A 14,348-nucleotide genomic window follows, 5' to 3' on the forward strand; every position below is an offset into this window, starting at 1 on the left:
GCGGCTTCGAAAATACACCCAATTTCTCCCATCTTCCCTACTCTGATAACAGCCGCTGCGCAAGCAATTCCAATGTGTCATGTCGGGGAAACTCATTGAACTCAATATCCAGCGTGAATCCTCATCAGAACCCAAATTTGCTTTGGAATCAGCACCCCTTTCCGGTTTCAGCTCCAGCCCAGCAGTCTAATGTTTCAAACTCGGCACCTTCCAATAACTTAGCCAATCCAAGACCAAATCCAGTTCCTGTTGTCGCCCAATCACAAGGAAAAAATAAGCGCAAACGAATGATAAATAGCGAAGAAGATGATATCTTGAATGATTGTGCAAGACCTACCAACTCTGATGATTGTGAAATTGATAACAATAATGATGGCGAACCACCGAGTGCCTCTTATGATATACCACTCCCGCCGCCGGACAACATCGGAAAGCTTTCTGAGATGTTTTGCACCCCTCCAGAAACAATGGCTAAGTTTGAAAAGCTTCCATTGTACGAGCTCCGTAAGCTTCAATCAACCCACATCAAGCTCCATCGCCTCAACCTCAGAGTCAAGTCCGAGGCCGAGACGCTTTATTTTGAATATCAGAAAAAAATCCAACTCCTCAGTTTAAAGTTTTCCAGACCGGCGACTTCTATAGCCCGCTACCTTGGGCAAAATCGCTCGCGAAGAAAGAACCACTGGAACAAATTTAAGGCCGAGAATCCGAAAGCAAAAGAAACATTCAAGGATTGTAAGTCATCTTCTCATATTTTGATTCAATCATAAATTACCATGTATCTTAGCTAATTTAAAATCAACCACATCATTCAGCCAGTGTGGATCTATCAAAGCGAACCAAGGATGTTGCAATGACTTACAAAGCCACTGTTCCAAAGCCTCCAGATTTTACTGAAGAATCGGACGAGAGGTTTGATGCGAAGGAGAAAGTTAGATCCGCTCAGACTGTAATGACCAATGTCAGGAAATGGCGCGACTCCACAGAGCGCCAGGTGAGACTTGAGCTTCTGCAATCAATAGTCTGATCAGTTTGGTTTCTGATTCCTTCCGTTCTTATTCTGTTTTTTGACTTGCTGAAGTTGAAAGAACTCAGCGATGAGGCTCATATCAAAGGATTCCTTGTACTTGCATCACAAGATCACACTGCAGATTTTTTTTCTCAGGGAGGAAGCTTCATTGCGAATCAGTTCCTGCGAACTCTCATGGACAAGGGCAATCCGATTGGCGGGTTCCACTCGTACGCAGCAGGAACACAAGGGAGGGGGGGGGCTCCTAAACAAATTGGCGCGACCAACCAATCTTGCTCTAGCTGCCAGGTTGTCCCAGGTGTTGATGTTGGGACAAGTTTGAGAGATGGTCTGAGTACGGTAAATGGTTCGAGTCCGGTGGTTGTTACTAGCACTGATGTTGCTCCTAGCACCAAGGTCAGTCCTAGCGCGGAGGTCGGTTCTAGCGCGGAGGTCGGTTCTAGCGCGGAGGTCGGCTCTGGCGCGGAGGTCGCTTTGAATACTGGCCGAGTTCTTCCGAGCGTGGACGCTCCGAACATGGCATGTACTATTCATAACAGAAGGAAACCTGCTGGTTTCAAAGAATATGCAGATGTTTGCAGAGGTATGACTTTTGGCTTTATATTCTTGCGGGACATTTAACTTACTTCCCATTCACTTTAACAGGAAGCCTTGTTGAAAATAAGAGATACCTAACCGAAGTACTAGGGAAAATGTTTTGTGAGCATATTAAACCCCTTCATATCTGTTCAAACATGCAAAATTCATAGCTAATCGAGCCTTTAGCTGCAAGTGGGGGGCACTCTCGGGGATGGCCTGGTACCAACACAGATGCAGGACTCGCAGCCTTTAAGCTCAAACTCGTGGTTGCGCCGAACACACTGGATGTTGAAGGATGCCTGCGGAACAAGCCAATCAAAAGCATGAAGATAGAGCCGACCTGGAAGATCCTACGCGGGCTACAAAAGGGATGGATAAAACTGGTACCTATTGAACAAACGCAAGCAGTTGAACTTGATGCAAACATCTCCACAGTTTCAACGCGTAGCAAAAAACAAGTGGAATTGGCGGTCAGAAGTAGCAATAGTGATGATTCTGAAGATGAAACTGATAATGAGAGCGAGTAGGCTTGTGGCATTTAGGTTTACTTTTCTGCATTACAGGTTGCTTTTTTTTGTTTCAATTGTTCCTGGTTTCCATTTCAAATGAGCAGGATAGAACTTTAGAGACAGAATTATATACCAAGTGAATTATGTTGATGATGTGCGCCTGTCTACCAACTTGGTCAACAGCAAATTGCGAACAGCTAGTAAGCTAGTAAATATAATGAGCAGCTCTCAACCTATTGAAAGGTGCCACTTTTGCAAAGCTGGGTTTACTTAGAGGTTCTAAATACATTCGTCTCCGTGTTGCTTTGTTGGACCCAAAACTCCTTTCACGAGCACATGTAGCTCAACCCAAGAATTTGACCGCACCTCAAGAGCCACCCTTGGTGCAACCAAAACATTCACAACATTTCAAACCTCGCCAGAAGGGTTCACACTCATTCAGCTCAGTGTTCCACTCACCACCTGTCATCCGGTCTTAATGGCACATTTCTTTGCAAGAGCATGTTGGGCGACACCAATTGCAAAGTCTTGGACATTTGGTTTTGCTTCCAATTGAGTACTTCCCAGATGATTATTTATTCAAAAGGGGAGGTGCAATTATTATGGGAAATATGTGGATTATAGTTAATGTCACACAACAGACATGAACAATCACCAGAAGAAACCACAACCGGCCAATTGCACAGTGGATGAAGTTCATGGAGCAATAGTATTAGGAGGCGCCGACCAAAGATGATATCAGACTGCATTGACCAGCTGTCGCAAAGAGGATTGGTAATCAAACTATCACACAACGCGGGTGAAGGAAGTGAAAATCTGGATGAGGAGCTGACTCATGAGTCATATACACAACTGTTATAGATTTTGTTTAATCCTTTGCAGCAGCAAAATATCTCCCTTTAATTCTTTGCCAATACAGTATCAGGCCAAGGCAGTGGGGATATTTTATTTCCTTTACAATATCAGCACTGCCTGGCAAGCACCGGCGCCTCTAAGGTGATGTTCTGGCGGTACAACTGCTCTTAGCTTTTAGTTCTAGTAGAATGGAGAGCTTTGAGTCCCAAGATGTGTGGGCAGAGCACCTGCTGTGAGTCCAACCTGCCGCAGTTTTACCCGCTAGCAGCTGGCTAGGGCTGATTCAAACTGCCGCACAGCTGGCCATTGGTTGCAAGTGGTGCTGGGTACCCCCCAACAGTACCTGGTTAAAAAGCTTCTAATATTCAATGTTTGTGGTGAATTGAAGATTGGGGATCCTGAAGGCCCTTTTATGGTGTCAGGGAATGCAACTTCTATCATGGTTCTGGATATTCATGTTCTGGGTTTCATGTTTTGCAACAAAGCATTATGAGTCACAAGAAAGTAAAACAAATTTGACTTCAGTTAAAACTGTTGATTAACTTAGTACAGAGGCAGAAACCTTGGATAAATCAAAATCTAAAAACTGACAAGGCAAGAGAGTTGAAAGCTGCTCTCAAAGTGGATTAAATCCCCTTCAACATAAGTACCAGGTGAAGTAGGTACACATTTAGTATGAGTCAAGACCCTATGTAGGAATAGTGACTCCATATGTTTGAGTGCTTCCAAAGCATTTGAGAATATTTAATATGAATAAATTATACACTTTGGAAGCAAAAATGTGTTTAGTCATTCCTTTTCAACATAGGGCCATGCACATATTTCATGTCCCTATGTGTGAAGAGAGTGACTAAAAAAATTTCAGTGCTTCCAAAAAAAAGCATCAATATCTCATCAGATTAACAAAATATAAAACATTCTTTTGTAAATATACCACCCCTTCCATGAACCCATAAAAGACTAATTCTAATTGAAAAAAAAAATTATTATACCCTTTGCATGAACACATAAAAGAATAATACTAAAACTGAGTCATCCAGAGTTTTATTTCATGTCCACCGCACTTTTAGGTTTTCCTAGCTAACTTGAAAAAGGATTCCGCATGCAACATACCACACTTTTGCTTTGCACTGGAGCATGACACAGGAAAATTAAACTCTCTCTTATTGTTTCCGTTTACCAGAAAAAGAAATATTTTGTCTAAATATTGTGGTCAAGAGGAGTTGAAAACCCTCCCATATAGGCACAGTTCCGGCGATGAAGCAGGATGATGACCCGTTCTGGAGTGCTCTCTCTTTTTTTTCATGTGCAATTTTTTAGGGTTGTCTCTTTTGGTGAAGGTCCAAGAACTTGTGCCATTGACACAATACACATATCTCCACAGGATATTAATTTCCATGAATGAGAAGATGGATTTTCACAATGTATTACGATCCACTAAAAAAGGTCTAGTCCTCATCTTCAAACAAGTCATCATCTTCGTTTGGCCCTTCATTTTCTTCACCATCGGAGTGTTGTTGTTGAAGAACTGCCTGCTCCAATTGAACATCCGCACTGCTTGATTTGGTGCCAATGGTGCACATCAATGATTCAATCATGTGGAACCATTCGTCTGGTAAGATTTCGCGCGATATCAGTTTAGTCTCCAGCATTTTTGAGATTGTATCGTTCCAATTGATCATCAGGCCTTCATGGTCCACCCAAGCAAAGCATAGATCGCCACCTAGCAGCTGGTACGTCCCACCTGGGCGATTGCTGACTCCAGCAAGTTGAACTTCTCCAAAAGCCTGTTTCAAGCAGCTATCGAGTTGGGAGTCTCCTGTTGTAAACATTAATTAGCTAACATAAAAAAATCACGAATGATTGAGTTTTGCGTACTCTCCAGTGATTTATCTATAATTTGCTTGAGTTGATTCCAATGAGAGATTCCCCAAGACAGCGAACGTCTCAGCTCAACTTGGAGCTGGATGATCTCCTCATTAGCGCAATCCAAACCAAGCATGGCATGAATTCCTGTGCATACAACCGGATCAACTGCCCAGGGATCCTTTGAGAGGCACATGTAGCCATCGTTCCAGAATGGGTGGTTGAGACCCATCTTCATGAACTCTTTGTAGCCAAACAATTTATTCTTGGCTAACTGCAAGTCTTCAGGCGCAAAATTTCTGAGGTAAGACGCCCGGCGATCACAGAACGTCTGGATAGCTTTGACAACCCCGTTTTTTCTTCGCTTAAGAGCCGCGTAAATTTTTTCCTTCAGTCGAGTACCAAGTCGTTCGCCGCGGTCCTTTGACGCTCGCATAGGCTGTGTTTCTGCCTGCAATTCAATTGCTACCTTAAATAAAGCAGACTTCGCGCTCCAGAGCAATATCTTCTGTCGCTGCTGTTCTTCTGGATATGGAGGAGGAGATTGGTATAAGATGGATGTTATTTGTTTGTTGCACTGCCACGATCAACTTACTGTCTTGTGGACTTAAATCTGAAAAATCACCGCCAATAGAGGAGACTTCATTCTCTTGAGCACGTTGCAGCAATTGGATGTCTTGGAGAATATTCATTGCATGAGCACGATTGCCGTTTGAATTTGACAGTTCCAGGGTATAAAGAAATAGATCCCTGATGTTTGGAAAGGAACAAAAACTCAAGATATGATTTGCTTGAAGTTGAAACAAAAGCAGTGCATAGAGGCTTACGCGGAAGACTTCAGTAACTCCTCTCTTTCAAAGAATACCGCCAGCTTTTCCATCACCTCGGTTTCGCTGCAACCATTGCCTTCAAAAGATAACTGCTTTCCCCACTCTGCTCTGAAAAATTCTACAGTGAACCTTGATTGATCTGGTGTGTGCTTGTTTGGCTCAGCTTGCAGCTTAAAAAGTAGATCTTGCGAGTGTTTTTGATGGGCAAATGCTAGCATAAACTTTTGCTGCAGAGTATTGACTAATCAAACAAGATCATTAGTAAAGCAGTACTGGAATCAGCAAATGAGATAGACCAACCAAGTTTTTCTACTACAAGTTGGTTGTGGAACAGACTACGATGGTTGAGCGAATTGAGCCGATGATTCCTTGCCGCATTTCGGAGGAAGCTGACAAGAGGGGAAAGGTAAGACCAGAGTCGCTCCAAGCCTTCTCCATCGGAAAGACCCCACCCAACGTTGTACCTGGGATTGTACTTCATTTGGCATTCCCATTCATGCACATACGAATGAAATATTGATGTTGCAAACTTCATCCTGGGTGATTTGGATGGAAGAAGTTTACGCTGTTTTTCCAACTAAAACATGAGACTATTTTTCACGCTCAATGCAACTCCGGCATGCAAGTCAAAAGCTTACAATTTTGATGAATTTATCCAGGGAGCAGCCAATATCGTAGAGAACTCTTAGCTTCATCTCAGGCTGTATCTCTTTGAAAAGTCGTTCAAGGATAGCAATTGGTAAACATCTTCCCTCTCCCGCCCGGTTAATATTACAGAAATAGACTAGTGAGTCGTGACGACAACAGCAACCCATGAGGCCTGTGTCATCACAGCCCTTCCAAGTGCTTGTGTTCCGCTTGTCGTCTGCAGCTTTGTGCTGATTGGAACATCGGTCTTTCTGTGTTCAATTAAGTGACACCCATCAGCCAATTTTCAACCAAAATGTACCAAATATAACCCTCACTGCAAGTTGAGTCTTTTTTTGAGCTTGTTCGTGGGCAATAATGTTTTTTTCCGCTGCGTCAATTTCCTCCGGTTTCAGAAACATGTCTGGAGTTTGTAAAGGCAGGTGGTTCTTTGAGGCTCGTTCGTGATGCCTGTGCTGAAAGTTGCCATCGAGGCAAACAAAAATCTCTTTATTATCTGCAGGTTGAGAGGGATTAGCAACAGGGAGTGCTGATCCAAAACAAGCTGGGCACGATTGTTGAGCTAGTATATCTTGATGACAATCTGATGTGAACGTTTCAACCGTAGTCCGATGCTTTGCTAAAAGCAAGCGATATGTATCAATTGCAGCTGTTAAGTTGCGACGGAGGTCACGGGGCTATAGAACGTGTTGAGGGGAAGGAGTCAGATATGCAAACCGCATTAAGCATTAAATAATATCTACCTTAGTCTCCTTCTTATTGTAAAGTCGCATTGAAATTGACTCGTTCCAATGACGTAGAACTTCAGCAAATGGTGTGGCGGCTGCATTACACAAGTTCCAGAGTAGATCATAGAAATTTAGCAGTCGCAGGGAAAAAGAGGTTTGGGGAAATATTGGTGTGCTGGCCAGGTAACCGTGCGCCATTATTTGTACCGCATCGGGGGCACAAGAACAAAAATCTATCATTTTGCGCTGCTGGCCTGTACATAAATAGAACAATTTTATTCAGAGTTCAGTGTTGCTATTAAAGAAGGCAAATTCTTCAGACAACTACACACCTAACAAGTCGACCAAGTCAACCGGTCGAGCTTTTTTCTGGTGATCTTCACAGTTACTGAGCTCTTTTGAGTTATCATCAAAAGAGCTAGGCGAGGTCCAGTTGTTTGTGACTCGCTTTAACAGGGTGTATGCCGGAAAAAGCGCATTAAAAATGTCGGTCCAGCTCCGCCACCTCTGCTGTTGGATCAAGCTCTGATAGTATGAACCTATTTTGGTGCGCGTCTCCTGATGTTGATTCGTATTTTCTTCCAGATCCTCCCAGTACGATGGTCCGCCATATGCGGCCGGGTGAGCTGAATAGTCCTCAGCAAAATCGGGCGCATTCACATCTTGGGTTCGTACGGCTCGCTCAGCAGCCCGTCGAGCATTGTCCGTATGGTATGCCGCCATCTCATCTTCAGCTTCCTTTTTCTTGGCGAGTCGGTATTGCCTCTGTAGCCGAGTTTCTCGCGCGGGAAGTCGGGAAGAGCGGTGGAACTTGTGTCTGTCGGATACCATGGCTGAGGCAAGGTTGAAGCACAAGTAAGAAGAAGAAAACAAAAGGCAAGAGTTCAACCAATGAAGCGTTACCTTGAGTTACAAATTGTGTACGTATACGAGGGAATATGTACATATTTACATAAACTTGCACAAGTTTGGAGTTCTAGGTCCGGTGCAGGGACACAGAAATGGAGCCGAGGGGGGCAGCTGGGATTTGGCAGGCGAACTCCGTGCAGCTCGAGCGGCTCTAAGCCGCCCGCCAATTCGGAGAAGGGCGTCTAAAGGGTGCCTTCCCAAACATCCGGGAGCTCACCCTTTAGATGTCAGCTCTCCACTATCATAGGTGGTATCGCGCAGTTTCCGAGCCTTTATAGTTTTCTACATCATTCTCGCCATATCCTGATATCTCAGCTCTTCACGCAGTGCTACACATCTTTCCCAGGCCAAAGGTGCTCACGCCGCAGCAGGAACGCGGACTTTGACAAGTTCGGAACCCCCCCGATGTTAAAAAAACTTCGCGTTGGGGAGGCTTCTGAAGCCGTACCAGAACCCTAGCAGCCCACATCTCTGCATGGGCTTAACGGACGTTTTTCACCCTGATGCGTCCAGCAAACACTCAGGATTCCGCCGAGCGTCCAGGGAGCGCTTGAAATTTCCTCGATCACTCCTGTGGTGCAGTCCGTCCGGCATTGATCTTTTTTGGTGGACGGACCTGCATTAAGTTGGGTTCGCAACCTGCCCCACTACTACCCCTAGTCAGCTTGCGAACTAACGTAGGATGCAGAGGAACGAGATATTGCGGCTCGGACCGGCTGAAGCGAGCCGGGTGATTTTTGTATATAAGCCGAGCTCTGCCCGTCGCAGCCCCACATCGTCCCCATCTGTCCGCCTTCCTGCCTCTCTTTCCACGCCGAAGAATCTTTCCTTATAATCCATCGATCCGGGGCCTTCCAGACAAAGCCCACAAGCCTTTCACCTCCCCCCGACTACCCCGCCCCGCAAACCAACCCAAAATCATCTGAATCTCCCAGCCGGCACCAACGCGAATCACCCAACGACGAGAACGACGCAGAAGCAGCCTGGGAGTCCGAGCAAAGGACCACACGATCAAGAAGCCGCGCGAGCCAGCACGGACGCGATGCCGACGCTAATCCAACTGATACTGGCCACGATGGTGGTGGGAGTGACCGGGCTGCGCGTGCCGGAAGACACGCGAGCGGGGATGGCCGACGGACTGATAGCCCGGGGGCCCGGGGCAGAAGTGGCGAGCGAGACGGCGACGATGGCCGGGGTGCGGGGCGGGCTGGAGGGGTATGTCGGATGGGGATACCTCTCCCGGGCGGCGATCCCGGGGCTTCTCACGGGGCTCGGGCCCCTGCTCAGTCCGGACCCGGACTTCCACCCGGGCGCCGTTGGGCGCCGCGCGGCGGCCCGGCCCGGCCAGCCGGCCGACCGGCTCTCCGCCCACGTCTGGGACCTCCTCGCCGCCTCCGACCTCGGCCTCCGCCAGACTGGGAACGGCGGGCTGGACGACCTGGCCGGCTGTGTCTCGCAGCTCATCCGGCTCCAGGGCGCCGCCCCCGCCGGCTCCGGCTGCGTCTCGTCGGTACTTGGCGCTTCTCCCTCCCCCCCCCCCCCGCCCTTCTCTCGCTGCCCCCCTCCTGACTTCTCTCGCCCGTCTTGCTTGCTTAGACCGGCCGAACGCTGTCCGGGATCCGAGCGTTGGTCAACTTAGCCCTCGAGCAATATGTCGGAATCTTCTCCACTAAGGTCGGTTCTCACCATCCAAACCAGAGGGAATATTTTCTGAATGGATGATGGCTTTGTAGACCGTTGAAGAGATCCTGGATCTCGTCGACGCCAGGCTATCCGGCCTCGTCCCCTCTCAGCACGAGCTGTCGAGGATCATCCATGACGCGTTCCTGTCCGTCGGAGCCTCCTTGACCGGTCAGCAAAAAAAAAATCTCCCCGCTGCTCGCCCAGATGATGTATTAAAGCCATGAGACTGCCGGACTGCCACAGGAAACGGGGTGACGGCGATCGAGAAGTGTGAAGACTGCATCGCGCGGCAGCTAGCGGGAGAGGACGAGGGGCCAGCAGGATCCTGTGTTGTGCTCCCGGGGGGCCCGCTGGGGCCGGCGTCGGCGGCTATCGCCGGGGTGCTGGAGCAGATGGCGGGCGTTTTGCCGGCGAGTGTGCTGGAGCAGGTCGCCGGCGTGGTCCGCTTCCATCTGGCCTACCCGCCGCTCGCCGGGCGCTTTGTCGCCGAGACGGCCGGGTCGGTCCACGCGCTCGGCGCTCGGCTCGGCCCCGGCTCGGTGAGCGCGTTCGAGCAGCTCGAGGCGGCGCTCGTGCCGGTGCTTGTGGGCCTTGCCTCTCTGCCCGTTGTGGTGTAGTTGTAGTTGTAGTGCATATTCATGTTCTGTTCTGTATGCTTGTCGAAAATAATTCTGAATGAGTCTGCGCCCAGCTTTGAGAACCCAGCCACGAACCACGCACTCCCGATCAAAGATGGCGATGGCCAGCCCCAGCCCGAGACTCTCGGCCACCCTCCTCGCCGTCCTCTACTCCGCCGCACTCACCCACTTCCTGCTTCCCCCGCCACAAGACACCCACCCCCACCCCCACGCCCACCCCGCCCTGCCCAGCCTGCCCCTCAGACACTCCTCCCTGGCCACCCTCCTCCCGCACATCGTCTACGAAGCCATCCTCATCAGCTCGCTCGCACACTCCTCCTTCGCCTCCTTCGGCGCCTGCCTCCACCTCCTCAAGCTGCCCCTCCGTGCGTGCCCCACTCATCCCCCTCTCTTCTGCTCACACAGACCGACTCTCTCTCTCTCTCAGTCTCGACGGTGTACAGGTACTTCAGGATCGGCTTCAAGGCCGACATCTGCCGCTCGATCACCTTCGACCTCGTCAACTACCTCGGCCAATTCGTCCTCTTCCACTTCCTCTGCTCGCCCTCCGCCCCCACCCCCTCCACCCCCGGAGACGCCCAGCAGCAGCTGCTCCTCGACCCTGCTGCCGACGATGGACCAGAAGAGAGCGGGCGGGCGCGGCGGGACATGCGGACGCAACGGGCGCGCATCGAGGAGCGCAAGACCCGCAACATGCTCCTCATGAGTCTGCTCACCTGGATCCTCATCAGCCTCCTCGACGGCCTCGTCTCCTTCCTCCTCGAACGGTCCCTGAGTGCGCGGATCGAGACGGACGTGCAAGCCTACCTGTCCAAGCTGCGTCTGGACCAGTACTTCCTGCTCAAGCCGTACGCAGATCCATCCCCCCCCCCCCCCCCCCCCCCACACACACACACACAGGGAGAGAGACTGACGGCATTGTTGTCTTACTACACAGATCAGAGAGTGCGGGGCCGACAGACATCCTGCGCCAGTTCCCGGCCCACGACCGGCCGATGATCGACCACCAACTCCTCGCCCCCGCCGTCACCTTGCCCTACTTCTTCAGCAGCGCCGCACTCATCTCCCTGCCCTCAGACTTCATCCTCCTCGACCGTCTCCCCATGCTCTCCCTCCACACTAAATCCCTCTGGCTCGCCGGCCTCGTCGCCCGCAGACTGCTCTACTCGCTCATCGCTTGGTTCCTCAAAAATTAAATCACAAAATACACTCTCTTTCTTGAAATGTATATCTATATTGTCAAAGAAACGAGAGCGAATCACACAGAGACCGGGGTTTATGCGTCTTTTGATATATGGTTACCCCCTTTTTTGTAGATCCAACCAGTCATGTAAAATATGAAAAAAAAAAAAAAAAAATGTTTTTGACTTTGATTGAAGGAGAAAACATGTCCCTTGTGTGGTCAAGTCCAAATATAGTTTTGGCTGGTGGTTTCACGCAGTATAAGTTTCTAGGAGGCGAGTGTGCCTGCAAGCAGCCACTCTTCAACCAGAACCAAACACCCGGAATGGCGGAATCGACGATCCAGAAGAAGATGTCCTCGCTCTCCTCGCTCTCCATCCGCCACAAGTCATCCGCACTGCTCAACAACGGCAGCGGGACCGGCAGCAGCAGCGCCAGCGGCCACCAACACCACCCGTCGACCGGCAGTGCGAGCCAGCTGCTGCCGTCCAACGGCTCCACCTACGCCCGCTCGATCAGCGAGGAAGAGCCGCCGATGGCCTACGAGCCCGCCCTCCCCGCCTCCTCCTCCTCCTCCTCCCTCGCCAACCCCGCCAACCCGCCATCCTCCCTCAACCCGTCCTCGGCCACCCCCCCGCCCAACTCCAGCCTCCCCCCCGGCCAGGCCTCCTCCTCCTCCGCCCAGCAGTCTGCCTCCTCCGCCGCTAACTCCGGCGCCTCAACCACCACCACGAACACCGTCGAGTCCCTCCTCGCCCTCGCCCACAAACGCATCACCACCCTCGTCTATCTCAAGAAGGTCCACGAGGGCAAGGTCCACTGGTTCAATACCATCCTCCTCTCCAGACCCGAACTCGAGAAGTGGTTCGAGCACCAGCGCATGGTCACCAGGTCTGTCCCTCTCTCGCACCATTCGTGCCCCGCCATCCGCTCCTGAAGATTTTCACACACACACATACACACACAGGACGACCAAGTTCGCCATCCTAGGGATGTCGCTCTCCTCCTTACTCGACATCAACAACCTGCAAGACTTCCTGAAAGCGATGATCAACCTGCTGCACGAGTTCGAGTGCATCCCGAACGACAACTTCAAGCCGAAGATCAGCAGTCTCTCCGTGCGTCTTTTCCAGCCGTATTCCCCCAGATGATGATGGCTGAAGCGGAGGGGAAGGGGGGCACAGCGCGGGATCTTCAAGCAGTCGGCGAAGTCGGCGAGGAAGTCGGCGGGCGGGACGGACTACTCGATCACGCTGCAGGACTCGGGCGACCCGTCGTTCATCTACACGCCCAACATAGTTAAGCCCCTCCGCTCTCTGTCCCGAGGGCGTGTTTCTTCTGACAAGGCGCGCTGGTGCAGCCGTTCGACCTGGATTACTTCGAGGTGTGGATCACGCTGAGCGACATGCTGGTGGAAGTGTACCAGAAGATGATCAAGTTCATCGACCTCTCGGGCGGCTCGAGCGGCTCATTGGGCACGACGACGGGCGGCGGGAGTGGCGGGACGACGACGGGCGTCCCGACGCCGCCATCGGCCGGCGCGGCCCCGCCGCTCTCGACCACGCTGGCCGGCCCCGGCGCCGCCTCGATCGCCGTCCCGCTGCCGCCCACCCGCTCGTCGTCGAACTACAGCATCGTCAGCGTCCACCAGACGCATCTGACCAGCGCGCACATCGAGCTCATCTCGCGCATCGACGCCAAGCTCAAGGTACATCCCCGTCCCCCCCCCCCCCCCCCCCCCCCCCCCCCGTCTGCCCGCGCGCACAGACTGACCTGTGTTTGTGGGCCGCGTTGCAGAAGCTGATCGTGGTGTTGACGAAGGAGATCGACGCGATGGCCCGGGCGGCGATCCGGGACGAGCTGGCCCAGCTGGACCCGATGCTCCTGTCCGCCGCCGCCGCCCTCTCGCCTTCCTCGTCCGCCTCCCCGCCCGGCAACAACCCCGCCCCGCCCACCCCGCACTCGCTCCACCCCAACGCCTCCCTCCACCAACCCCTCCAAACCCCCACGCCCTTCGCATTCAACGACTTCATTCCCCAGAGCCATGAGTGGGACTGACCCCGCTCTCGCCCTCCACATCCCTGCTGTGTTTCAGCCCCTCCCCTCCCCAGCTAATGTTAACTCTTCTCCTCTCGTTCGTGTATCTACCTACACACATACACACACATATATATGTACATACACAACATAGACCCAAGCAGCTTTCATCATGTACCACCACATCCCCTGTGCTCTCTGTCTCTACTTATTCAGCAAGCGTTGCTGCTCTTCCTCGAGTCGATACATTTCTCTCCATTTGCTTTTTGTATAAATATAGGCTGTCTGCAATTGAGGAGAAAAGCGGCCATGGACTCCGCGCGGCCGATAAGATCTTAGAATGGTAATCATAAAGCCATGATTGCGGTTTCCCAACATCCTGTCATCGTCTAGTGGTTAGGACACCAGGTTTTGAAGTATTCGGCGCCTCGGGTCCTGGTAACCTGGGTTCGACTCCCAGTGACAGGTGATCATTTTTTTCCTGCTGTAGTCCTCAGCTCCTTGCGCGCACGACGTAAGCTTTTGCACCGGATTCGGACAAAGCAGCAGGCTTTGTTGGACCTACATCATCCTGAACTCAATGCTTTTCAACCCGTACAAATAAGGCTGCCAACACCCACAATTTTGAGTAACATATCTGCTTGTCCCGGCGGGAGCTTCTCTCTCTGCGTTCTCTTGTGCAGTTTCCCTCCTTTTTTTTATCTGCAATCCAAGCTTTCCCTGAATGACCTACAGACACGCAAATCCAGCTACTTTTCCGTGTTCTTCTTTACACCAAAGAGGGTGCCACTACTACGGCATAAGAAGGCTTAAAAATCCGAGGGAAGTACACCGTTCATTGGAGAATCTCTCTG

The 14,348-nt window shown here is 51.0% G+C and overlaps 3 protein-coding genes across 3 annotated transcripts; all 3 read left to right on the forward strand.

Moving 5' to 3' along the window:
• Positions 1 to 8,636: 8,636 nt before the first annotated feature.
• Positions 8,637 to 11,471, forward strand: PtA15_16A368 (uncharacterized protein; the record flags this gene model as incomplete). Its single annotated transcript, XM_053164050.1, has 9 exons — positions 8,637 to 8,731; positions 8,813 to 9,269; positions 9,369 to 9,464; positions 9,551 to 9,628; positions 9,688 to 9,805; positions 9,881 to 10,119; positions 10,370 to 10,552; positions 10,681 to 11,123; positions 11,213 to 11,471. The coding sequence occupies 9 exons, from the start codon at positions 8,637 to 8,639 to the stop codon at positions 11,469 to 11,471; spliced, it is 1,968 nt and encodes a 655-aa protein (XP_053028015.1).
• A 311-nt stretch (positions 11,472 to 11,782) lies between these two features.
• PtA15_16A369 (uncharacterized protein) lies at positions 11,783 to 12,394 on the forward strand (the record flags this gene model as incomplete). The annotated part of the gene is made up of 2 exons (XM_053164051.1): positions 11,783 to 11,844; positions 11,932 to 12,394. 2 exons carry the CDS (start codon positions 11,783 to 11,785, stop codon positions 12,392 to 12,394), a joined length of 525 nt encoding a protein of 174 aa, XP_053028016.1.
• A 55-nt stretch (positions 12,395 to 12,449) lies between these two features.
• PtA15_16A370 (uncharacterized protein) lies at positions 12,450 to 13,515 on the forward strand (the record flags this gene model as incomplete). Its single annotated transcript, XM_053164053.1, has 4 exons — positions 12,450 to 12,575; positions 12,642 to 12,755; positions 12,818 to 13,165; positions 13,255 to 13,515. 4 exons carry the CDS (start codon positions 12,450 to 12,452, stop codon positions 13,513 to 13,515), a joined length of 849 nt encoding a protein of 282 aa, XP_053028017.1.
• Positions 13,516 to 14,348: the final 833 nt, after the last annotated feature.

The sequence above is a fragment of the Puccinia triticina genome, chromosome 16A (assembly GCF_026914185.1).
Source record: "Puccinia triticina chromosome 16A, complete sequence".
NCBI lineage: Eukaryota > Fungi > Basidiomycota > Pucciniomycetes > Pucciniales > Pucciniaceae > Puccinia > Puccinia triticina.